At 63.5% G+C, this 25847-nt stretch overlaps 2 protein-coding genes across 2 annotated transcripts in view; one reads left to right on the plus strand and one right to left on the minus strand.

The window, feature by feature from the left end:
- Positions 1-6494, plus strand: part of STK32C (serine/threonine kinase 32C) — an 83037-nt gene extending 76543 nt beyond the window's left edge. The window contains exons 11-12 of the mRNA XM_067708979.1: positions 4737-4804; positions 5775-6494. Coding sequence (XP_067565080.1) covers positions 4737-4804; positions 5775-5919 — 213 coding nt within the window. The 3' untranslated portion in view covers positions 5920-6494. The remainder of the gene's footprint in view (positions 1-4736; positions 4805-5774) is intronic.
- A 1500-nt stretch (positions 6495-7994) lies between these two features.
- DPYSL4 (dihydropyrimidinase like 4) lies at positions 7995-24998 on the minus strand. Its single transcript, XM_067708976.1, has 14 exons — positions 24786-24998; positions 21174-21262; positions 20332-20516; positions 18174-18338; positions 16286-16347; positions 16109-16189; positions 14431-14499; positions 13943-14063; positions 12863-13019; positions 12466-12607; positions 11675-11845; positions 11230-11409; positions 9604-9766; positions 7995-8855 (listed from the first exon to the last, which is right to left on the minus strand). The coding sequence occupies exons 1-14, from the start codon at positions 24822-24824 to the stop codon at positions 8764-8766; spliced, it is 1716 nt and encodes a 571-aa protein (XP_067565077.1). The 5' UTR covers positions 24825-24998; the 3' UTR covers positions 7995-8763.
- Between the last annotated feature and the right edge of the window lie 849 nt (positions 24999-25847).

The raw sequence follows: 25847 nt of genomic DNA on the forward strand, positions 1-25847 counted from the left end.
GCTTCCTCTAGTTGCAGCGAGCGGGGGCTACTCTTTGTTGCGGTGCGTGGGCTTCTCATTGTGGTGGCTTCTCTTGTTGAGGAGCACGGGCTGTAGGCGTGTGGGTTTCAGTAGCTGTGGCTCACGGGCTCTAGAGCGCAGGCTCAGTAGTTGTGGCACACGGGCTTAGTTGCTCCACGGCATGTGGGAGCTTCCCAGACCAGGGCTCAGACCTGTGTCCCCTGCAATGGCCGGCGGATTCTTAACCACCGCGCCACCAGGGAAGTCCTGTGGGTTTCCTTTCTTCTGGTTGACACCATCTGCAGCGGAAGTCTGGTTTTGATTAAGCCCCACGTATCTGTTTCCTTTGTTCATTCATGCTTTTGGTGTCGTTTCTAAGAAACCATTGCCTCACCTAAGGTCACAAAGAGGTACTCCTGTGTTTTCTTCTAAGTGTTTTATGTTCTTTGTCTTACAGTTTGGGTGTAGAATCCGCTTCGAGTTAGTTTTGTGGATAGTGTCAGGTAGGGTCCAACCTGATTCTTTTGCCTGTGGACGTGCAGTCGTCCAGGCGCTGTTGGTTGAAAGAGCTCTTCTTTCTTCCGTTGAATTGCTTGGCGTCATTTTCACAAATTAATTGACCGTGAAGGTAGGGGTTTATTTATGGAGTGGATGTGGGGGTTTACTTATGGACTTGCCGTTCTAGTTCGCTGAGCTGTGTGTCTGTCCTGCTGGTGCCACACTGACTTGACAGTTAGAGCTCTCTGGTGAGTTCTGAGGTCAGGAAGTAAGTGTGAGTCCTCCGACCTGTTCTTTTTCGAGACGGTTCGGCTACTCTGGGTCCCTGGCATTTCCAGGGCATCCTGAGGGGTTTGGGAATGACATCTGAGTTGCTCAGCAGGTCATCTGTGACAGAGTTAGGGATTGGTGCCTGGTCCCCAGGCCCAGGCCCTTCGTCACTCCCCACCTTGGTGACACCTGGGGTCAGACGCTGTATCAGCATCGAGAGGGCCCGTGGACGTCTACCGCGAGGACCGTGTGCACGGATTGACTCAGGCAGGGTGCCCGGAACAGCCACTCATGCAGTCGGGGTGGGGGGCAGCAAGTCTGGGTTTCAGGCAGCGTCCTCGGAGAGCAGCCTGCCCTTCAGGGACCTGAGCGCGGGTTACACTCTGGGGAAGCGGCCTTTCCTGCCCCTGCACCCGGCAGCCAGTCAGCGAAAGGCCCCAGAGGGATAGACATTTCCGTGGCTTCCTGACTCTGTGCGGCAAAGGGTCCAAAAGCCCACAGCAGGTCGCTGGACCACACGCATGTGCCACTGCAAGGAAAGGCGCCAGAGCCGGGCGGGGTGCGCAGCGCAGCCCCAGCTCCCTGCCGACAGCACAGCCCGTGCCTCGGGAAGGAGGGGTCCCTGGGGCACGGCACTGTGCACACCGTCTGCCTCTAACGCTGCCCAGACCCTCCGAGCGGCTCCTTGGGCAGGAGTGTCTCTTGTCCTTGGAGAACCTGGGTGCGGAAGGGTGAGATGAACCGCAGCCCCTCCCCCCGCCAACCCCCAGGCCGCGGACAGCGTCTCTCCATCCCCCATCCCCACTCTAGCACCTCCTCACCCTCAGATGGTACCTCTTCTGGTCTGCATGCATCAGGGGCTCACCTCCTGGTGTGACCTCGGCCCTCGTCCCTGAGTGGCCTGAGCTTCCGGTCCAGAACTGGCTCTGGCCGGAGTTTGTGCACCTGTCCGTTTATCATCAGCACTGAGCCAGGGTTGACGGACCCGTTGTAAGTTGAAAATATCATGAGTCAATATGCATTTACGATCCCTCACCTACCAAACATCGTAGCTTAGTCCGGCCTGCCTTATACGTGCTTAGAGCACTCCGGGCAGAATCATCTAACACAGAGTCTATTTTATAATAAAGTGTTGACTGTCTCATGTAAATGATCAAAATGCTGTACTGAACATGAAAACCAGAACGGCTGTCTGGGTCCCTTGTGGCCGTGGGGCTGAGCTGGAGCTGCAGCCCCTGGCCAGCATCACAGGAGAGGATCGGACCGCATATCGCTAGCCCGGGAAGAGATCAAAGTTCAGAATTTGAAGTACGGTTTCTACTACCTGATATCACTTTCACACCACTGTAAAGTCAAAAAGTCGTCTGCCGAACCCTCATAACTGGGGACTGGCTTTATACTGTGTTAGTCCTAGGTGAATGCAAAATACCAACCCTCTTTGCCGATGGGGTCGGAAAGCATGTGTGTGTCCAGTCAGTGGCTGCACGCCACACACCAGCAGCTGCGCCATCTGTTCTGGCAAAGCGCCCGCGTCAGGCTCAGCGGTGGCGCTCGGGCCACCACTAGGTTAAATCTGTCCCAGTTCCCCTCTCCTGCCACGAGCCGTCTGATCTCTGCAGGGCCAGGCTCATGAAGTCAACGGGAAAACAATGGAAGCAGCATCCCTGGGTCCCCACAGGTAAAGGCAAAGCCTCAGACGTCCCTCCCAGTGGCACCTGCTGTTCCACTCTGGGGGTGGGTTTGTTTTCTATTTCTTGTCTCGGCTGGTTTGTTGAGAGGGGGTAGAGTTTCAGGAGCTATCACTGGGCTTTTCCATGATAATAGCTGTTACTCCACAGGTCAAGGTACTAATCTGAGAATTCTGCTAGATGCCAAATACATCGGTCTTGGTTATGCAGGCAGCAGCTAGGGGGCGGTAGCCACTGCGTAGGCTAAGATGGACGTGGGCCAAGTGTTAGCGCAGACCTTGTCTCCAACAGACCTCTAAACGGCTGGGCGTTTCCCCCCTCCTGTGTGCAGACATGAGGGAAGTGGTCATAGATACCTTTGGGAAGGGCTGAGGGTATAGCTGCCGTGTACACTTGCTGTGAATTAGCCTGGGCCTTCCCTACAGGGAGCCTGCCTCTCCTTCAGCCCATGGGTCTAGGTCTGAGAACCGAATTCAATGTGGAAATGAGAAAAAGAATTGTGACCTTCCATCAAGGTGGCCGACGCCAGCCTTCTGCTCCCGCACCCTTGATCTTACTGTGTGTGTGTGTGTGTGGTGCGCGCGTGCAAGCACTGGCTGTCCGTCTCTGACCCCTGGGAGCGCCGTGATCTGTCGAACATCGTCCACGTCCCTGGGGGTCGGGGTGCCCTGCGTGCCCCTCTAACCTGGAGGCCTGTTGCGGCAGTCCCACCCCCCTTAGTGCGGCTGAGTAGGCGAGGTTACGGCTTCCACTGTTCTGGGTCCCGTCATCACCTCCTCTGGGGGCTCGGTCCTGGAGCAGAACCTCCTGAACAAGACAGACGCCACTGAGCTTCCCCAGGGCACCGTGCCCCCCCCCCCCAGCTCATTCCTTGTCATCTGGCTGGAAGGAGTGTCCTTCGGGCCCTCCAGAGGAACACGGTCATCTGACGGGTCCGAGGGTCTTTATACTTGAGTCTGTTGACGCGCTCCAGCTGCCCAGTCCTCTGAGACTTTGACGCGCCCGCGGCCCCCCGGCATTCTCCCAAGGCCGTTCTGAACCTTCCGGACTCTTCACCTGGGCCGTCATTTTTCCCATGTTTCCACGTTGCAGCGTATTAGGACCCACACACGCCAGGGGCTCTTGCCGGGGAATTAGACCCAAGTCTTGGAAGGGCAGACTCTCCCTTGTCCAGCCACATAGCCCCACCCCCAGGCCCCTCCCAGGCCCGTCCTGCCGGTTCGTTGAGTAACACCTTCCTTACCAGCAGGCTGAGCGCCTGCGCAGTTGCGAGGGGTGCACGTGACGAGGAGGGCGGGGGGGGGGGGGGCAGGGCTTGAGCGGGCGAGTGCTGTGTCTCGCCTGCTGTGGTTGCAGCTCTGCGTCGTCCGCAGGAGTTGGGGTGGAGGTGTCACTCTCCTCCAGCGGGCGAGAGGCCCTCCCGCGGGCTCGGGAGTGCAGGGGCATAGGGTTAACGTGCCCACGAACATCTCCTCGGGTGGCCCCTCCCACGTCCCAGAGGCCCATTCCTTCCCTATCAGGGCCTTACATTTGATGCAGGAAACTTCAAGGCTGTGAGTCCAGCGTTCTCTGAAGTTCCGCTGCTCGGACGTCTCAGCCTGTCTCCAGCGCCCTGTCGGGGCTGCGGGATGGAGCGTCTCCACATTGCGGCTGGGGCTGCTGCTTGGCCGCCCCGAGCCCGTGGCTCACACACCCATGGGGCCAGGCGCGACCACCCTGACCCGCAGTCCCAGGGCGTCCCCTCCACCTGCACACTCTCCCGACACACCTGAGGCGAGGGTCTTAGCGGTCGGGATCTCACGCCCGCCGGGGCCCTTCAGCACTCCTTGCATCTGGCCAGGGCGGGACCCAACTCCAGAACCCCATGCTGAGCGTCTGCTTCTTGGGACAGCTCCTGCCGGGGACCTTCTTAGTCAGGTTCCCCGGAGTCAGACCCTCAGATGGGATCTGTGTACCAGGCTCAAGTGACCAGGAGGACCTGGTGTGTGCGGGGGAGGGGAGGGAACCAAGCCCGGTGTGGCTTCCACACGAGTCTGGCTCTGCACACACTGCAACCACCCTGAGATAGGGGCCGGGCGTCCTTCTGTCTCTGGCTAAGGGTCACCTGGAGATGCAAACTCCCGTGCGCTCCGGCTGCCGAAACAGCCCAAAGGCAGGCTCCTCAGAGAGGGGGAGGCCACAGAGCAGAAGCGGACCAGGGGTGCCCAGGAGCTCACCTGAGGGATGCGAGGGAAACTGGCGGGGTCCGTGCGCTCATCTTTGTGTCTTTCTGACTAACAGGAGAATGACTACCTTCAGGACTGCCTTGATGCCATCCAGCAAGACTTCGTGATTTTTAATAGAGAAAAGTGAGTGTGCGTGCTGGGGGCCAGTAATGGGGGCAGAAAGGACTTTGGGGAGTTGGGCCTCGGTTTTCTTGGCCACTGCAGCCACGTGGCATCAGCGGGGCTGGGAAGCCTGACCCCTGCCCTCCTCGGGGTCTCTGAGCAGTGGCCCTGGGGCAGAGGGTGGGAGGTCCCTGTTCAGGCTTCTGGGGGAAGGGCTCGTTGGGCACTTTCAGCCAGTGGCCAGAATCTCCTGGGCAGACGCTGGGTGGACCTGCCCAGCTGAGGGCAGACGACTTCCTGGGCGGCCCCTGCAGTCACAACTCCCACCCCTCACTCGGTTCTTCAGGCCTGTGGGGCAGAAAGGGCAGAGCTGGCTGGCAGGGAGATACGACAGGCCACAAATAGACACCCAAAACACCTGCCACAGTGGAGGGAGGCGGCCCAGTGCTGTGGGGCCCGAGAGGAGGAGGAGTGGGGCGAGGCCAGAGGACTTCCTGGAGGAGGCGGCTCTGAGCTCTGGCCTGGCAAGTGAGCAGGATTAGCTGGTGCTCTGTCCTGCCTCAGTGACCAGGACGACGTGTGGACACTCGTTTAGGACAGTGGCCATCATCCTGGAGGTCAAGGCTGCGTAGTGATGGGACCTGGCCAGGCGCTTTGTTCCAGAATTGCTGACTCGCAGATCCTGCGCTTAAACTAGGCCCCCTTTTAGCTTCTGGCTGGAAATGGGCTGAGACTCACCAGCCCTGCCGCTCCGAGACCGAGGGCCAGGAACGGCCAGACAGAGGGTGCTGGGCTGGAACGCCCCGTGTGCCCGCACGCCCTCTTGAGCCAGTGTGGCTGGAGGAGCTTCTGCCCAGGCAGAGATGCCCAGCATGTGTCCGTGTTCCTGCGGGACCCACTCCAGGAGTCCCTGGACAGGCCCTGGGCCAGCGAGCAGCGTCCGGGGCTGCCAGCGAGGCCGCGTCAAGGCCCTCCCTGTGTCTCCCCCCAGGCTGAAGAGGAGCCAGGACCCCACGAGCGAGCCCCTGCCCGCACCTGAGCCCGGGGAGGGCGCAGAGGCCTTGGCGGACGGCGAGGGGGCGCGCTCGGCCCTGCGTGTGTGCGGCACCATTTGCCCCTCGGCCGGGAGCGGCTAGGCGGCCCCTGCCCACGGCGTCAGCTCAGGTCACGCCGGAGACTCGGGGCCTCCAGAGGGACCCGGCGGCGGGCGGAGGCCCAGCATCGACTTTCCCACGGAGCGGCCCGGCGGGTCCAGGCCCAGGCCCAGGCCAGCGGCTCCCGCTGCAGCCCGGCTGGACTTTCCCTGGACAGTCTGACCGCCGAGGCTGCCCTCCGGCTCTCGGCAGCACGTGGTGACAAGAGGCTGTGGGTGTGGCCAAGAGCAGTGGGCACGGAGGGCGGGGCCACCCGGGCGATGGCGGACGGAAGCACGTGGCCCGCACGCGGGCTCTCCTGGTGGCCCCCCGACGGGCCGCGTGGTTGGACGGGCACCCTGGTCTCCTGCCACCTGCTGTACATAGCTCGCCTCGCCCGGCCGTGCCGCCTGGAGCCGGGGTGGGGGTGGGGGGCCAGCCCAGGGGCTGCTCGGCTCCTGTCCATCAAGGGGGGAGGGGTGTGGGCGTGAAGAGTGTTTTATAGAGATACAGACCGTTCTGGTAATTTCTGCTGTGTTCCTGTATAGTTTCCACCTCTGAGAAAAACAACATGAGAACCACTCGGTGTTGGCTGTTCTGCACGTTCTGTGCCTGCTGCGTTACAGAGAACGTTCGTCTGGGAGTCGGGGCGGGGCCTGCTGGGGCAGGGCCTCCCCGGAGCCCCGGTCCTCAGCCTTGGGGTGGATGCCCGTCTCCTGCCCCCGGCGCCTTAAGGCCGCTGCAGGGTTGAGGGGCAGGTGGTGCCTGTCAGAGGGCAGGGGCACCTGGGGCAGAACCGTGAAATCGACAAGGACCGGAGCACCCCCAGATTGGAACAGCTCAGGGCCCCTGCTCCCCCAGGTGCAGGGAGTTAGGGTCAGCAGCACAGCACAGCGAGCCCACATGGGGCACAGGGGAGCCAGGGTCCAGAGGTGGGTGGTACTGCAGGATGCCCTGTGGCGGTGCCGATCCCCAGAGAAAGTTCTGGGTGGAGACTTGGTGATGTCAGAGGCAGGAACTGGGCAGGGCGTAGGTGTGGGGTTTTGTATAAACCCGTATTGTATATGGGTTTTTGTGTACATCTAAGTGTGCGTTTTGAGGCCCGAGGGGACAGCATGTCTATCTCCTGAGTCAGTGGCAGGGATGTGGGTGTGGTCTGGCTCCCCGATCACCCCGTCTCCCTCTGGGGGAGGGGGACACTGGTGCCGTGAACACTGGCCTCAGTGGAGCCCCAGGAATCCAGTTCTGAGGCCACGCTGACCAAACAAACCTGAACCAGAGGGAGCCCCCGGGAGTGCTGCAGGACCACCAGGACGGACCATCTCCCGGGGCTGCCCTGGTCCAGCACAGCACATGGAAGGCCCGGATTCACAGATGGGGCTGTTCATGTCCCCCCAGGGAGCATGACCGGAAGTGGACGCCTGGGCAGGGCCCAGAGTGCCTGGCCGTGTGACGGGGGCGGGGCTGCCCCGACCCTTCCTGGTGCTCTTGGGGTGAAGACCCCTCCTGGGAGCGTCCCACATCTGGGGGACTGGCGCCGTTTTTATGAGAAAGAGGCTGAGGCCACGAGGCCAACCCAGCAGTTCCATCTTCTAGAAGGTTCTGGTGCAGCTCAGCCCATGGGTCTGGATCAGAACCCTGGGCTGCTCTGCCTTACAGGAGCAGAATGTAGGCTACACCTCCCCCCGCCGCTGCCCGCTGGAGGTGTGAGCTCATCGTGCTGTTCCTGGCGGGTCCCCAGGGGTCACGCTGCCCCCAACCCGCTGGGCTGGCTTGGGCCCATCAAGGAGAATGTAGGCGGGCATCCTCCCAACCACCCCTCCCCCTCTGAATGTCTGGCTGTTTCTGACCTGCAGGCCTGGGGCCCTTTCCCTGAGAGGCAGAGAGCCTCCCTATGGCTCGGACCCAGCCCTGCCCATGCCCGGAGGCCAAGCACAGCTGGTCCTGCAGGTGGTCTCGAGGTCCGGCCTCACAGCTCGAAGCCAGGCCAGGGGGCTGCAGGGTACTCCCCAGCATCCCAAGCGTGAACCCCCAGGGGATGGCGCAGGGGTAGAGAAGTCGGGGCTCTCCACACGCCGTCGGCTTCCAGCCCAGATGCCTTTAATCGACTTGAGTCCCATGGACTGGGGCACAGTGCTGCTGGGCTGTGGGTGGCAGGCAGGTTCCTGGCTACAGGCGTCCTCACCACACAAATCTGCTGTTCTAATAAACTACTGCGACGCACACTCAGTAAAAGGAAAGCATCTCAGCTAAAGGGCCCTAAAATGCCCTGGACACGGGCTCTACGGAAGCAGAGGTTTGGCCCCTGGAAAAGTGTACAGGCGAATCTGCAGAAGTCCTGCTGGCAGCTGCCCTACACTGTGTTCCTGGTGGGTCCCTGGAGTCACAGCAGCTCTGGGCAGGGCCGGGGCGCTCCTGCCTGCGCTAAGGCACACAGGGACGGGCCGCACCTCTGCCCGTGGGAGCGGGTGGCAGAGCTGGGGGTCCTCAGGGCGGTGATTCCTGATAGGGACGAGGGCAAAACACCCCCAGCCTTTCGTCCTGGCCCGGCTGCCCTGGGCATCCTAGGAGGCCCCTGTCTTCCTGAGGCACCTGGCACCCGGGCTCAGGGCCACCTGAGCTGTCCCTGCCACCATGTCCAGCCTCCTTGCCCTGGCAGTGAAACCTCCCCAAATTCAGCCTCTCCTGCGGGGTCTCCTGATAACAGGACCTGGGACCCCAAGAAGAGAGTTTCTGGGGAGGGGAAGATAAAGCCAGGCACCTTTCAAAATAGGTTCAACGAAGGGAAGGGAACAGAGGGGAGTGGCTGTCGCCCACAGGCACGCCCGCCGCTGGCACGTGCAGCACCTAGGACAGGGATGTGATGTTGGACCGGCCGCCAGGTGGCGCCATGATCTTCTGAGCCGTGCGCCTGGCGATATGGTCATCGGCCTGAGAGCCTGTGGGGAAGCCAGAAGTGGAAGTGGCGCTGGGGACGTGACGCAAACAGGCCACACCCGCGAGGCCAGGGATGCGGAGCCACAGCCCCACATTGCAGGCCCCCCACGCTCCCCGACGGCCCTGGCAGCTCAGCCAGGCCACCGGTCAGGCACTCCCACCAGAGGCCTCAGCTGGGCAGGCAAGTGAGGCCAGGTGTGCATGCGGCCAGAGACTGGAGGTCAAGCTTGACCCTCTGGGAATCCGGTCCGGAGGAGCAGAGGCTGGGCCAGTCCTGCTTGCCCCGCCCGTAGGTCTTGCCCCGCACCGACCCCCATGATGGGTGAAGGCTGTCTTTAGCCTTTAGGACGATGCTGGATTCCAAAGGGGACCCGCCCCTGGCCCTACATCCCCAGGGGGCAGGCAGGGACGTCCATCACCTCCCCAGCAGGGAGGCTGAGACAGGATGTCAGGGGCCGGTGGGCTCCCAACCAAGGGCTGGGAAGAGAGAGGGAGGGTCTGGCTCCGTGTGCAGGGAGAGCCTGGGGCTCAGGGCTTCTCTTAGAATCCTAGCATGCTGGGAGCACAGCTGAGACCCTGATCAGAGGCCTGAGCCTGGTGGCTGCACGCCGGGCCCCCAGAGCCCTTGAAGCCCCCAGGCCCCATCCTTATGCACCTCACATGTGTGCCTCTGCGCTATGGGGCAGTGAGGGGCTGGAGGCCGGACTCCCACGTGGTCCTCGGGTCCCACAGACGCTGGGCTCAACTCACCAGACAGACTGAACCCCGACTGGTGCAGGTTGCGAACGGGTGGGACTGAGATCTTCCCCGGGCAGGCGCGGGCCTGCACACCGGCCCCCGGCTTGGTGGGCACCATCACCTCGTGGACCAGCCCGTCGTAGAGGCCTCGGGGCACGCCGTGGATCTCTGCCAGCTGTGGGCCGAGAGGCTGGCATGAGGGGGTGCTGCGCAGGCCCTGGGCTCGAGGGCAGGGGGCTCCCCGCCAACAGGGTGACAACCCACGAGTGTGGACACACACCTCCCTCCCCCGAGGCTGGGCAGCAGTGCCCCGAGCTGGAGGAGATGCTCGGACAGGGGTGGCCTGCAGAGGAGGCTCCTTTTGGAATCAGAAACTGGTCCCAACATAGTCCCCGCCTCCTCAGTACCCACCGTACTGTGGCCCCCACGCAGCCCCCGCTGTGTTCCTGAGGAAGCCCTGAGGTGGTGGCCCTGGGTCCTGCCCTCCCTGAAAATGGCCGCCAGAGGCAGAGGCCCTTCCCAGTGGCCACCATGACGGACCAACAGTCCGAGCGTCGAGGCGAAGCCTTCCGCTGTGCTTGTGTCTGCAGCTGGCACCTGCCTGGGGATTTGTGCCTCACACTCGTGACTGTGGAGCTGAACCAGATCCTGCCCTGCAGGGGTCACAGTGGGGCAGGGGCACAGGGCAAGAGCGACTGTGGGGTGTGGAGTTCTGCAGATTCGGGTCTGCCATCACCCCGGGTGTGCGACGGGGAGCCGTCCCCTCTCCCTGCTCCGTGCTGCGGCTGTACGTGGGGCTGGCCTGCCACCTCACGGAGCTTCCCAGTGGCCAATGCCCAGGGGTGCCCCGGACCTCACCCCAAGGGGTGCGATGCCCAGCCCTCTGCCCTGGACCCTGCCTCTCAGCCCTGCTCGAACCCTGAGGGAGGAGGGGGTGCTGTGCCCAGGTCAGATGTGGGCAGCAGCCGTGGTATGGGCCCTGCAGCCTGAGACAGAAGCGTCTGCGAGTTAGGGAAGCCTCCGCTCTCCTTTCCTGGGAAGGAGACCAGCACCTGGCCCTCAGCCCAGCCCGAAAGCCATCCCTCCTCATGTGAGCTCAGATACGTCTTTAGTCTAGAAAACTGGAAACAGGGCTGGGGTAAAGCAAACCAGAGTGTACAGTAACCACGTGTGCAGCTGTGTGTGTGTATGTGACTGTGCGCATGCGTGAACCACCTGTGCGTGCAGCGCAGGGCCTGGGTGGACACCTGGTGCATCCGCCAGACTCCGGCGGGCAGCCGGCCAAGCCGCGTGGGAAGAGGAGGGCTCACAACTTCCAAGTTCACGGATGCCGGTAAACCACGTGTTCTCCTTCCTTAATTTATTAACATCCCGTCTGCTCCCGGGGAAATCCTGGGCGGGCTCTGCTAGCCTTAGTGGCAGTGTACCTGGGGGGTGGCTACGAGGCGTTTTTTTTGCTTCACACCCACGCTTTCTACAGTGACACAGGCTGCCTGGTAACGAACGCGGGCGAAGCACCGCTAAGAAGCGCCCGGAGCACTGGGGCCGCTGTGCTTTCCTGGCAGTGGCCGTGGGCAGGGCTGATCCGGAGGAGGCCTGCGAGCTCATGCCCACCCGCCTGCCGGGCTCAGGCCTTACCCTGTTGCGAGCCTTTATCCTCTTGTAGACGAAGTCGGGGAAGGTCTTCCGCGGAATAAAGCGGCCAGACCCGGGGGTGACGAACAGGGCCCCGTCCTCCAGCACGACCCTGCCCTGACTTATGACCACCACGGGGGCTCCTCGGCACTCGACGCCTTCGAAAATGTTGTACTCCACGTTCTGGGGAGAACAGCCAGGGGCTGCTCAGCGTTCTCCTGACCCAGGACCCTTGAGCAGGGCGCCCACTCGGCCGGGCCGGGATTCAGCGGGAGTGGCCACCGCGCCCTGCACCCCTGCCCCGGAGGCATGGTTCTCAGAGCACAGAGCGTTCCAGGAGGAGCCGGCAGAGGGCTCACCCTCCCGCCTCCGCTGCTCTGCCCAACCCCCAGGAAGGCTGCGGGGCTCCCCAGGCCCCACCCCTGACGTGGGCCCAGGCGTCTCTCACCAGGTGGTGGCTCTGGGCAGACATGACTTTCGTGGCCTTGGGGTTCCATATGACCAGGTCGGCGTCGGCGCCTACGGCCACCCGCCCCTTCCTTGGGTAAAAATTGAAGATTTTGGCTGCATTTGTACTGGTCACAGCAACAAACTCATTCTCGTCCATCTTCCCTGAGGCCTGAGAAGTAAGAGGCGGGGGTGAGTCGGGGGGCACCCTTCCTGACCGCAGGCGGGGTCTGGTCTCGGGGCTCTTGTGTGGAGGTGGCCCCCGTCCCCTAGGCCGCGTGTCGTGTGCCTCAGTCGTGCCTGCAGGTCTGGTTCTTCCTGGGCACCAAGCTGGTCTCCATGCTCACTTTGTGGGCAAATGAATGCTGATGCTTCCACGATGATGTCTGTGTCCCCAAAGGACGCGACCATCCCCCTGGGGTGGCCAGGAGCCTGGGGTCAGGGCCTCAGCTCAGGGAAGGGCTCAGGACTGGGGCTGGGGTCATGGGGGCAGAGGCCGTGGGCAGGACCCTCCGAGCGAGATGGATGTCTGAGGAAATCTCAGACCTCCTAGGGACACGTTGCGGAGTGTAATTCCACCAGGGCAGGGACCCCGCTCTCCCTGGGTCGTGTGCATTAGGACCAGGAGCAAATGTCTAGGGAGCCCTGGGTGGCAAGGCTGGGGGGACAACACCCTGGGGCCCACGAGCCCCGACCTCTGCTCTGGTGAATCTGCCGCTCAAGGGGCTTCCCTCTCTGATGAACAGGCAGCATTCTGTGGGGAGGACCCTGCGTCCCCACTTCTGCACCCACCACGCATCTCTCCCAGACCACAGACATGCGCTCCTCCACGCCGTTGGTGCCCTCGGGGATGAGCGTGAAGTTGTCCCTGCCGACGGCCTTCTGGGCAGTGGTGAAGGTGCAGTGGGCACTGCCGGTCACCTGGAGGTCCCCGCTGAGGAGAGCCGGAGTCAGAGCCCAGAGGGGCCTGTCCTTCCTGAGCCGCCAAAGGCCCAGCTGGCTCCACCCCTACCTGGCTGCTCGGCCCACGGGGGGTGGGGGAGAGGTTGTCGGAGAGGCCAGAGCTGGGGCCTCGGGGCGCAGGTGGGAGGGCAAGGACCCCGGTGTGGAGTCTCCGGACGCAAGAGGCCTGGAGCTGCCGGCGGGCACAGGCCAGGCCAGGGCGAGGGGCACGTAGGCAGCTCCTTACCTGGACAGCAGGGAGGCGAGGTGGTCTGCAGTGCTGGGGTCCGGGTTGAGGGGGGGTGACGTGACGAAGGCTGCGGCCTTGGCCCAGTTCTTGCCCCAGTAGTGGGAACCGTCGGTGCCCAGGCTGGCGGTGATGGGCTCCCCGACCACGACCACCCCTGCGGTGAGGCCGTGAGGGGTACTGCCGGCCCCCATGTCCCCAGACCCAGACAGGGCCTGGAAACGCCCCCCGACCCGGCCTGCACCGTGGGGTAGGTCTGGCCCTGTGATCCCAGGGCTGACGCAAACTGCCCCTCGATCCCCCAAGCCTTTTGCGACAGCTTTTCCCCTGCTCCGGAGGCGCCCGGCCCAGGCCACCTGGGGCTCCCGAAGGGGGTCCTCTGTCCCTGCTGCCTCACACCCCTGCTGGGGCCACAGGCTGCAGTGACACACCGTCAACTGACTGCCCGGCCCGCCTGGCCACAGCCTCTGTGCAAGGACCTGGCTCCGTCAGTGACCCCCGGCCTCCTCCATGGCCTGGGCTTCCAGGGCCAGAGGGCATCCAGCCCTCAGGACCCGCACCCCAGCTCCTGGACGCAGGATGTGTCCAGCGGACAGTAACATGGGTCCCCAGGGTCAGCTGGGCCAGGCTCCCTTACACGACACGAGCATCTCCTCTCATGCACCATTCACACCACACACACACACACACACACAGACACGTGCCACACACATCGCGCACACAGACACACGCACACACGGAGCACAGCTCTGACACTCACTTCTGTGCAAACAGGGCCACTAGGCCTCACTTTTGCTTCAAGGCCCCCCGGTGCTCCACTGCTGTTCGGACAAGAGGGGAGACTCAGGCCACCCACCCCACACAAGGACCAGATGCCCACATCTCCTGCCAGCCACAGCCCTGGTGACCCCGCACCAGAGGCCACCCCACCATGAAGAGGCTGGCAGAGCAGCCGCTGCGTCCCCGTGGGGTCTGCCTGCGCTGAGCCTCTGTCCAGCTGGCCCAGCCCCGGGAAGCTGAGGACGTGACAGACCCCCAGAGAGACCCTGGCCCCGCGCCCCGGTCTGGGCCACCACTCACCTCTGCGCTTGGCTTGGGCGATCACGTCGGCCGCAGCCTTGCTCATCACCTTGGTGACGTACAGGGGACAGTTGGCCTGCTTGGCTACGGTGACAGCGCGGTACACGGCCTCAGCCTCCACCTGGGGATGGGGGCGCTCAGGCCACACGAGAACACTAGGGCCTCCTGACCAGTATGGGCATGAGATGCCCCCGGACCACCCATGGATCCCGGGCCCAGAAAAAGCACCCCTGGGCGGGTGAGGACCGCAGCCTGGGGCTCGGTGCCCAGAATCTGGGCCGACCCATGCAGACGCCAGGGCTGACCACGCCACCTTCTTGGCCTCACATAAAGGCCTCAGGATGACCAGTGGTAGGAGGGGACGTGAGCCTTGATTCACGCCTCCAGACGAGGACAGAGGGATCACAGCCCTGCCGGGACCACGGGGCCAGACCCATCCCCTGATGGAGGCCCAGTCGGGGGAGTGTTCCCAGCAAGCTCACACCTACCTCCTCCGGGCGGCTGAGCACGTGGCCCTCGGGGCCGGTGATGCCGAGTTCCAGCAGCCGCTTCTGCTCCTAAATACATACCACGTTCCAGCCTGGACGCAGCCCAGAACACCCTGACCCTGAGACGACCCGTGCTCCCCGAGATGAGCCCAGACTTGCAGGCCCCTGAGGATCACCAATCCCAGAGAACTCGGAATGGAGCAGAGGGGTCCCGAAGTGGAGTGACTTCAGCGCCCCCAATTACAGATGAGAGAACGGGGCTTGCAAAGGGCAAGGACTTGCCTAAGGTCGCAGGACCTAAGTGAGGGGCAAGACCCCACAGCTTTGCCTGCCGTGTTGTTTCCCCAGTGGGTGAGCGTCGGGGGCCTGCGCGTCGGGGTGTGCGTGGCGGGGGCGTGCGCGGCGGGGTGTGCGTGGCGGGGGCATGCGCGGGGGTACTGCGGTCGGGGGCATGCGCGGCGGGGGCGTGCGTGGCGGGGGCGTGCGCGTCGGGGTGTGCGTGGCGGGGGCATGCGCGGCGGGGAGTGCGGGTGGGGGCGTGCGCGGCGGGGTGTGCGTGGAGGGGGCATGCGCGGCGGGGGAGTGCGGTCGGGGGCGTGTGCGTCGGGGGCGTTCGTGCGTGTGGGGGAGTGTGGTCGGGGGCGTGCGCGGCGGGGTGTGCGTGGCAGCTGTGCGCAGTCGGGGACGGGGCTTCTTCTTGGGCAAGTTCACTCATATTACAGGTCTGAGCCACAGCGCCCTACGGTGTAAACGAGCTTCGGCGTGGAGAATGGGGGAGCAGAATCCCACCGACCCCCTAATAAGCCTCCCCGGCACTCGCGGCCCAGCGTCCTGAACACTAAGCGTGACCCACGACGTCTCCTGCCGGGCCTGGCCTCGAACCCTGGAAGCACATACAGTACCCGATGCCCGGAACCCCACATGCCCCTCCTGAGTGTCACCACCCTCCCGTTGAACTTGGGAGGGGCAGAGCCCTACGGGTCCCAGGAAGCTTCTCTGTGGGTCTGGAATGTTGGGGAGGTGGCCGTGTGTGTGCGACCTCCCGCCAGGTCCCCAGGAGGCCTGGAAGATCCTGGGCGCCCCACCCAACCTGCACCAGTGGGCGGACGGGAAAACGGGGTGAGGGGCAGAGGCTGGGGGCACCCCCCTCACAGCCCTGGGCCCACAGGGAAGGTGGGGGCGTGCGCAGCAGGGCCAGGCACCCCCCAGGCAGCTTGGGGCGCGACTGAGGACAGCGCCACTAACCCAACAGGTGTGCTCATGGGAGGGGCCTCAGTCCAGGGGGCGGAGGGCTCGGAGACCCCAGTCTCGGCACCCCTCACCAAGAAGCAACACTGATTTCGGAGAATTTTTTTTTTTGGCCACACCGCGAAGCATAGGAGCTCCGCCACCAACCAGGGATGGAACCTGCGCCCCCTGCGGTGGAAGTGCAGAATCGCACCCACTGGATCGCCAGGGAAGTCCCTGGTTTTGGAGGCTTTTTGATCAGAAGTGTGATGATCATGGAAAAATCTGTTATGGCCAAGAGCCCGCCAGACTCCCTGACGCCCTGCCTGCTTGCCCTTTGACCTGGGCAAGCCATTTACTGGGTCAAGTTCCAGGTTCCCTCCGTCAGCGTTTGTGGGATCAGTGCTCACACCCAAGTGGGCAGGGGTCACCCCGCCAGCCCCGCCCACACCTCGTCCACGATGTCGCCGTTCTCCGCGTGCACTTGGGCCACGGCTCCCAGGTCCCGGATGACACTGAAGATCTCGTACATCTGGGGAGAGACACATGGGCTGCGTGAGGCTGTGTGTCTCCCATCCACAGCAGCATGAGACACCTGCTCGCTCCCCCACTCGAAACCTGGCCTTACCTGGCCGTCCGTGCACTGGTACCTGTCCTTGTATGCCATGAAGACCAGGAAGGAGTTCACACCTGGGGGGAGGCAGGAGGGGTGGATGCCAGGAGCCTCCACTTCTCCCCGAGCTCCAGGGGCCCCACCAGCTGGCCTCGTGGCCCTGGGGGACCAGCCCCACACTCTCCCGGGCCGGGATGGGGACAGAGTCACCCCGGCGCCTCCTGCTCCTCGAGCTCTGGGGTCAGGAACCAATTGTTCCCCAGTGGCAGAGCCAGGTGAGACCCCGCCCCCCACCTGCTAAACCGCCATGGCCCCTGGGAGCCCCGTGCCCCCTGGACGGAAGGGAGCCGTGAGCTGCAGGCTCGCTGCCTGAGCTCCGCCCGGGCTGCACAGGAGCCCCTCCCGCACTGGGCGCTGGGGTGGCCCTCATGTTGGCCACCTAGCCTGCGGGCCTCAGTGGCACCTGCCAGGTCCCGCTCACAGCGCCCGCTCAGGCCCTCAGGAAAAGCAGAAGGAACAGGACCGGCTGCCCGCGGCGTCAGGGGCCCATCAGGCCAGGGTCGAGCTCCTGTGCTGTGTGGACTCGGGACCAGCTGGGGACTCACTTGACCCCCCACCATCCAAACCAGCGGCACGCGGCCCCGCCCTCCTCCCTGTCATCTCGCTGGGTCGAAAGTGCGACCTTGAGCAAAGGCACGCGGGGGAAACTGTCACCCAGTGCTACACGAGCCGACCCCCCAGGTGGCAACCCGCCCCAGGGCGCCTGGTGGAGGCTACTGGTCAGCATGCAGGCCTGTCCCTGGACGCCACGCAGCAGGCCAGGACCAGCGCTCTGCCCCGGCAGGAGGGTGGTGGCGGCAGGTGCCTGGTTTCTACCTCTGCTCGGAGCTGCAAGGCCGCAGGCCTCCCGATCCTGTTAAGGAACAACCCGGGTGGCGGAGCCACTGCCTGGAATGAGGTGCAGAGGCTGAGAGCCCCCTGCCCACCCCCAGGTTGGGGGTCCTAAATGCCAAAGGCTACTGGTGTGAGGACCGTCGCTCTTTGGGAAATGGCCTCCATGAACCTCCCTGCCTCCCTCGGAGGTACAGTGGGGCGGGTGGCAGCGTCTCCTGTGGGGAGCGCCCTGTGGCCTCCAGGGCCCGGCCAGGGGTCTGCAGCCAGCACCCCCCCATCTCAGCCCCTCCAGCTCCTCTCCCGGCTGTGCGCTAGGCCCACCCTCAAAGCCAGTCGCCGGAGCTCAGTTACGACATCCAGCTAACTTGTCAAATCCTCTATAAACTCTGATGTGGTTTCAGCTTCAGGACTTTTGATTAAAAAAAAAATTAAGCCTTATCTGTAAACCGTCCTGTTTCAGCTGAGGCAGCAGTAGGTTTTATTTTATTTTGATTCTTTTTGGCAGTAGGTTTTAAGGCATCTCCTTCTAAAGGCTCTTAAGATGCTAAGAAGGCTTACAGCGCTTACCCTTCATCCAGGGCCAAGACACGAGAGGACCGAGGCGACAGCTGCGACTGCTGTGTCCTCTTTTTCTTTAAGTCGTTATTGAATTTTCTTACAATATTGCTTCTGTTTTATGTTTTGGTTTTTTGACCGCGAGGCATGTGGGATCTTAGCTCCCCAACTAGGGATCCAACCCGCACCCCCTGCACTGGAAGGTGAAGTCTTAACCACTGGACCTCCAGGGAAGTCCCTGCTGTGTCCTCTTGTGAGGACAACAGCTACGGGATGCGTCCCCAGACTCAGACGCAGGTGACCTCTCAGCCCAGCAGATCTTCGAATGGCTATTGTCCAACTTTCTCCCAGCTCGCGACCCCCTGCCCGGGCTCAGGTCCGCACAGCATCCACCCGAGGCCGGGGAGGCCAGGCCCTGCAGTTGCCCTTCCGCCCGGCCGGGCGTCCCGCTCACCCTTGTCCTTCACCAGGACCTCCAGCTCCTCCCTGGTGCTCTCGTGCCAGCGGGGGATGTCCACGTGCAGGGAGTAGTCACAGCAGGCTCCACGGTCCGCCCTCTCCCGCCACTGCTCGTAGGCTGCCAGCAGGCTCACACCCGTGTCGGGGAACACGTGGTCCACTGTGGGGACAGCGTGGTCAGCTGAGCCCCCCACCCGTGCCACTGGGACCACCTGGGCCTCCGAGGGAGAGCGGCTTCATGTTCCCAGGAAACCGGGAAGCACGTCTGAGAAAAGCAGAGAAGAGGCCTCATACCCAACGCCGGGCTGAGGCTGCTGGGAACCTGCCCGTCGGTTCTGGCCAAAGAGGCGTCTCCCGCCGCTCGTCCCCAGCGTCTCCCTGAGCAGAGGGGAGGCCCTCACTCTCCAGTGGACACCCCCCAAAGAGCCCAGCGGCAGTTTAGGCCTCCACCTCCCGCACAGGCCTGGCCTGAGTGCGGTGCCCCTGGAGGGGGAGGGGCGGCACCACTGTCCGTGGCACTGGACCCGCGAGCCTGCCCACAGCAGCGCACGGGGCTGGCTTCCCTCCTGCCTCACTGGCCGCACAGCCCTCGAGCGGTGCTCCCACCCCACCCCCCGGGGAAACTGGGAACGCACGTGGACACTGCACCGTCACCCCGCCCCCCCCCCCCCCCCCCCCGCCGGCAACCCCGCGTCCAAGGTCCAAACCCCGCTCGCAGCCTCTGCCAGGTGCAGGGAAAGAGCTGGGAGTGCGGTGGTCGGGGGGCGGGGTGGGGGGAAGGCACACCGCCCGGGGTTACAGGCAAATGCCGTGCCTTCCTGCAGCGCGCCCGCACGTGGGCCCTCTGCTTCCCACAGCTCAGGTCACGAGCCCAGGGCCCCGCCCTGCAGGCCGCTCACAGCTCCAGCCTGGAGCTGCGGGCGGCTCCGCCTAGGCCAGCCCGGCCCCGCAGCATCTCTGTCCTCACGGCCGGTCTGATGCCTCAGCACCAGCAGGCGCAGGTGACATAACACGACGGCACCTGCTCAGCCCGGGGGGGCCACCAATGACACGCAGGACCAAGGGCCTGAAATCGCACCTCGCGATTTAATCAGACTAAAAGGTGGACCACTGTTGGGTTTTTCCTTCCACGTCGTGGTTCAGTAAACCACGCCAGGCCAGGATTCTGCAACATCTAAATGTCACTTGTGAAGTAGCCCAGGGTCCCCAGAGCAGCCTTTCCCGGTGGCAGCAGTGGCAGCGCTCACTGTGTGCCGGACACAGCAAAGCTACGACGTGCGCCCACTTGCTCCATCCTCCGCCCGCTTCCTCTTGCCTGACAGACCAGGGAGGTGAGACGCGTCTAAAAGAGAGTTGCATTGCCTGAAGTCACAGCCAGGATGCGGTGCAGCCGGGGCTGGACTGGGTGTGTTAGGCCAGGTCTAACCTAGTGGATGTGTCTGTGCTCAGGACTGCGGAGTTGATGGTGCTCAAGGCCACGGGAGGAGGGCTGCACGCTGGTGCCTCTTCCTGGCCCCTGCGCTGGCCACGAGCAAGTTCGCGGTGGGCAAGCGAATTCACCTCACAAGCTGTAAACTGGGGCTTCTCTGCCCAGCTCAGGGGGTTGTACGAGGAGAGCATGGAGCTGAGACTCATCAGGATGGCGCTCGTGCCCTGGCACAGGGTCGGCACTAAAGAAACGGTACCTCTGGGGCTTGTTGATAGGGTAATGGTATTTTTCATCATCCTTTTCCTAAAACACAGCCTCTGTCTTTAGCTCTTTTGACATGGGCAGGGAGTTTCTGCAAACCAAGCCTCAGAGGGTGTGAGGTTCAGGGGCAAATGTGTCTGACATTTCAGGCAACACGACCCCTGCACTTGGGTTTTCCAAACCTGGTCCTTAGCCAGCTGCTAGCTTCCCGGAAAATAACAAATTACTGGGCGCACACCCCGTGCTCCCGTGGAAATCCCAGGCGTGCTCCAGAGCTGGCCCAGGCAGCACGACTCAGGATGAGGGACAGGGTTAGACAGGCACTCAAGGATTTCTTAGAATGAGATGTAATAAAGGGAAAGAGGCCTGAGAAAAACAGCATCAGGGAAAGCTCTTCCTGCGACATGCAAACCTGCCAGAGGACCACGGGCTGGGATGGACACTCCCCACAGGAGACACTCACATATCATGGTGGTCCCTCCTGCCAGGGCGGCCTTGGTCCCCTGGCAGAAGTCATCGGCCGGGGTCATGCCCAGGACGGGCATCTGCAGCCTTGTGTGGACGTCCACTCCGCCCGGCAGGACCATCAGGCCGTGAGCGTCAATCGTTTTCATGCCCCCAGGGATAATGAGGTTTTCTCCGATTTGTCTGAAAGCAACAGAGATTTCGCTGGTTAGGAAGAGCCCTGAGCAAACGTGAACGGGCTCCTGGCAATGATGCAGAGCCGGGACCCTTGCCCTTGGGCTCTTGTCCCTGAGGAAAAGGGCGATACGGCCAAGACTTGACCAGTCCACACTCTGGGGCTCAGGACCGTCAACAAGGAGGAGCCAACCCTGTGGCGGTCACTTAGGTGTCCACTCGCTGCTTATTGACCAGAGGCTGGAGCTGCTCCTTTGTTTTGTTTTGTTCCTGCCGCGTGGCATGTGGGAACTCAGTTCCCGACCAGGGATCGAACCCGCACCCCCTGCACTGGGAGCGTGGAGTCTTAACCACTGGACGGCCAGGGAAGTCCCTGGAGCTACTGGACAGGCACGAGCAGACAAGCTGATAGGTGTGGTTGATAAGCATTTATTAAACACCTGCTTTGAGCCCCACACCATACTGAAGCTGTGTTAACAAAGAAACGAGGAAGCCATCGTTCCGTCTCTGAGGCTTCACTGAAGGCTCGGGTTGGGCAAAAGCTATTTCCAGGAAACGAGCTTTTGGGAAAGAAAGAACCATTCGCGTGGATCTCGCCCAAAAGCAAACTTCTGGGTAGTGTGTGATCAACGTGTGACCATGAAGATATCTGAGGTAGCAACTCACTTTATCAAACCGTCCTCCACATACAGGTCAGCGTAAAAGGACTGGTCATCATTCACGATCCTCCCGCCTCTGACCAGAAGGCGGTCACTCTGTCAGAAACAAAGAGACGGGTAAGTCTCCTCCAGACTAAGTGACTCAACAGTATCTTGAGCACAAGCGGTACCTTGGGGTTATGACGGAAACATTCAGGCACAATTTGTGTGCATGAAAGCCAGCACACACCCAGGGCGGGCAGAGGGGGCCCGAGACGGTGGCCCTTGGGGGCAGCTGCCTACGGGCCCCGCACACGACCTGCAAACACAGGTCAGGCAGTCTGGCCTCGCCAGAGGCACAGGGTGTGCGACCAGCTAGCCCCCCGCTTCCCCACGGCAAAGCCGAGGCGGTGCGAACAGCGGTGCAGCGAACCACGCGTACATCCTCACACCCGTCGCCTAATTTGTCAAGCCCAGGCCAAGGGCGGCGGTGGACCACATCTCACACGCCCCTGCTGGCCTGGAAGGTCTGCCCTACTCGTCCACCCACAGAGGCGGCTCCGGCTGACAGCTGGGGCGGGCGCCTTCCAGAATCTCTGTGCCCTGAGGCAGTGCTGGCAGGCAGGGGCCCTACCCCTGGGGAGGGAGACAGACATCACACACATGGCCGTCACAGATGGTGACAGACGCAAGAGCACAAAGCAGGTGACGTGACAGCGTGATGGGAGACAGGCCTGACTGCCTCAGGGACCGAGAAGGGCCTGTTGGAGGAGCTAAAACTGGAGGTGACTCAAGCTCAGGCCAGGGCACAGCCCAAGCAAAGGCCCTGAGGCAGGAAAGAGTCTGGTTGATGAAGGAGAGGAAACGAGGCGGGGGTGGGGGGGAATGGGAGGAGGGTAGGAGTGGGGCATGCTGGACTTGGGGAATCAGTGGGCCGCCACCTGGGAGGCCTTGAGCTGGGGTTTAAATGATCGTACAGAGTTCACATTAGCCTGTTGTAGAGAGCAGCCCGTGGTGTTCAAGGATGGAAACAGGGCCATCGCTGGAGTGGGGTCTGATGTGGTCTGGGTGAGATGTGGGGCCCCGGGCTGGCATTATGGGGCGGATGAGAGATGGACTCCAGAGAGGCTGGGAGTTGGGGAGCAGGGGCTGCTGATGCAGAGGCCATGGGGGTGCAGGGCCCGGAGGACAGCGGGGCGCCTGCCGGTTCTGGTGCCGCCTGCGGGTGGCCCAAGGGGGTGAACAAAGTGGCAGCAAGTTCGGCCAGCTCTTCGGGGCCCCCGCAGCCCGGAGCTGGGCAGCCATAAGCCCACTTCTGATGGTCAGGAAGGAGGGAGTGAGGCAGAGGGGGAGCCAGTAATGGAGCCGTGCATGATGTCAGGGGTGATGGTCTGACCTCAGTGGAGAAAAACGGAGAGAAACACAAAGCAGGAGCAAAGAGCTGAGTGCAGAACGAAGCGGGCGAGAGCCCAGCCCTGCAGCACTTTCCCTCCGTGACCGTGCTGGAGCCCGCCACTCTCTGCGACTTGACCAGGCCGGAGTGACAGCTGTTTCACAGGGGCTCTGGGACCTGGCCCGGGGCTCAGGGGTGCCCACCCAGAGGCCAGGCTAGGGCTCCGGGCCGGGGGTTCTGGCTCTTTGCACACCATCAGCCTGACGCCAAGAGAACTGACTGATGCCAGATTCTCCTATGAATCTGCTGAGAGGATAAATAATTCATCGCTTATGAGCCTTATCACATCATTCTCTATTCTTATTAACATCTAACCGTTTGGGCTGAATTCTCAGATTTCTATTGACTAACGGTAAGACCAGCACCGCACGGTCTACAGAAGGGCGGCCAGCGGTGCCACAGCCAGCACGGCCCTCGACCTGTCCCTGTGCAGCCCCTACAGAAGGGCGGCCAGCGGTGCCACAGCCAGCACGGCCCTCGACCTGTCCCGTGCAGCCCCGAGCCGAGCACGGCTCGCCTCTTATGCTGGTTGAAAGACGTCACAAGAAGACTTTCAAGACTCATAACAGTTCCATGAGGTTCACGTTTCGATGTCCAAGCTCAGCGTTTACTGGAGCACTCACACCCAGGGCCGCTCTCTTGCAGCGCTGAGCAGCTGCACCAGAAACAGCGTGGCCCTCGAAGCTGCAAATACCTACTGTGTGACCTACCGCCAACTCCTGGTCTACCACATGGCCCGGCCCCAGCTGCCTGGGCCTCTCCCTTCTGGGTTCTGCAGAGGCTCACTGCCCGGTCCCCTGGGCCCTAGACCCAGCCCTGACAGGTCACGTCACAAGGACCCACCTTGCCCACCTTCTGAGCCAGTGTTCAGACCCTCCTGCCTCCCCCTGCAGTGCCCCCACTCCCACAGCCCCAACTCCAGCCCCAATGGACCAGCGCGTTCTCAGAGATGCCCAAGAAGAGGACGTGGAAGGCTTTGGACAGGAAGAGACTGTGGCCTGGGTGCCCTGCTCAATCCCCCACCCTCCAATGCTCAGACGTCTGGACTCCGATTCTGGGAGCCTTCCTGGGTTTGGGGCCAAGGGGGAAATGCAGCAGGATGAGGTGCCGTGCTCCTCAGGATGAGGGCAGAAGTTCCCCTAAACCAGCCACTTGAGTCTGAGCTGCCCAGAGACGGGATCAGCCCCCTCCCGGCCCTGGCTGGCTCCCTGCCTGCAGCAGGTCTGACCCTCTCCTGTTTGCGAGGGGTGGGGAGGGCTTCTTCCTCCCTGAGTATCTCAGGAAGTGAACTGGCCACTCCCTGGGCCATCCCACCGCCTCCCGCTGTATCTGAATCCGTGGGTTCCCAGGCACCGTCCAGCTGGCGGCCAGGCGCCCGCCTCCCTCCCTCCCTCCCTCCTTCCCTCCCTCCCTCCCTCCCTCCCGCTGGGCTCCTGGCCGCACGGAGGGGGCGGCTTTGTTTCCTGGCAGCGCGGGGTGTACAGTGGGACCTCCCGCAGCAGTGCGTGTGCTGTTAGAGGGTCGCCTCCCCGGACCTGAGCTGCCTGATGCCCGCACAGTGACTAGCGAGCCACCTCCTCTCCCCCCCCACCGCCCGCCACCCCGGGGGCTCCGAACCCCGGCTCCATGGAGGGGTTCGGGTCGCCAAGGGCTCCGGGCCGGGTTGAGTTGCTTTGTCTCGGACAAAGAGCTCCTGGTGGTGCGGCGGCGGCGTGGGCGCGGGGTGGAGGGGCGCAGGATGGGGATGGCATATCTGTGCCCCGAGGCCGGAGGCCGGACCGGGGGTGTCAACAAAGGGCCGCACCGACGGCCCACTCCGAATCGGAGCTCCCAGAGAGGCCCGGACGCACGGGGGCGGGGTGGGGGGGGAGGAGGCAGGTGCATCTGCGCTTGGGGAGCAGGCCTCCCCCCGGCCCCAGCCCTCCCCCCGGCCCCAGCCCTCGCCGGGAGCAGAGGAGGGTCTGGGCCTATGCGCCGGCTCCATAAAGGGGTTCCGGCGCGGCGCTCGCGGGGACCCCGGGCTGGGCGGGAAGGAGCGCGCCGGCACAGGGGCAAGCGCGGGGGCTGGACACGGAGGGAGGGGGCCCCGGCGCAGGGCCGGGAGGGTCTTCCCCGGGGCCCGGAGGCCAGGTCCCGCCCGGGACAGTGGGCCGGAGGCGCGGAGCGGGCCCCGGGAGCGGAGCTCACCGTGATCCGGGGGATGCTCTTCTTGCCCTGGAAGGACATCCTGCTCCTCCGGCTGCGCCGCCGTCTCCTTTGGCCGGCGCGGCCCGGTTCGGGCGTTGCGGTCCTGGGGGTCCCCGGCGGCGGACGCACGAGCTAGGCCTCGACGTGGGGGCGCACAGAGCCCAGGCGTGCGCGTGGGGGCGCCGGGCGTCCAAGTGGGAGCGCGCTGGGCCGCGCGGCTCCGTTGCCGGCCACGCCCCCGGCCCGGCCACGCCCCCGGCCACGCCCCCCCGGCCCGCCGCTGCCGCTCTGCTTTCAAGCCCCGCCCCGGCCGGGCTCGGTGACTGTACCCGCAACCCCGGCCCTAGGCGCGAGCTGAGGACCGAGAGGCGAACTTGTTTAGGGTGGGCAGGAGGAGAGGGTTGCGACCGGTCCCGGCCAGTGTGTGTGCAGAGTCTGCAGCCGGGATGGAGAGTGAGCGTTCCGACAATGTCCTGCCAGGACCCCCTTCCCCCCTGGCCAGCCGAGGGCCCGCCACCAGCTCCCTGATGACCCGAGGCACCCAGGGCCGCGGGGATTGAATGCAATCTCAAGTCCAGGCTCAGGCTGGACTCCGTCCGGAAAGATGTTTCAGGCCAAAGCCGGGCTCATTGGAGTATTGCCCGGGCAGGGATCGGAACGCCAGGCCATGCGCTGGCCCTGGGACCGGACAGTGGAGACACCTCACTGTGAAACACCTCATTGTGAGGCTGCCCCAGGGCCAGCCCCGCGAAGCTTGATGTCAGGTGGGAGGTTGGAGAGACACAGAAGGGATAGAAAGAGACCGAGAGAGACACACAGAGAAAGAGCTACCCAGGACCCAGGATGGACCGGAGAGGCAGACCAGGGCAGGAGAGGCCAGGCCTCCGGGCGGGTTCTGAGGAGGGGGGCGCGCAGGATAGAAGTCCAGGCTCAGACACGGCCAGTCAGGGAGAAGAAGAGCCCTCGCGTCCCCTCGGAGGAGCTGGGGGCTGGTGGAAGAGGGCGAGCCCCTGGACTGCGCCCCAGCGGCCTCCGGCGTGGACGTGTGGCGTCTCAGGGAGT

Source organism: Pseudorca crassidens, chromosome 16 (assembly GCF_039906515.1).
Source record: "Pseudorca crassidens isolate mPseCra1 chromosome 16, mPseCra1.hap1, whole genome shotgun sequence".
NCBI lineage: Eukaryota > Metazoa > Chordata > Mammalia > Artiodactyla > Delphinidae > Pseudorca > Pseudorca crassidens.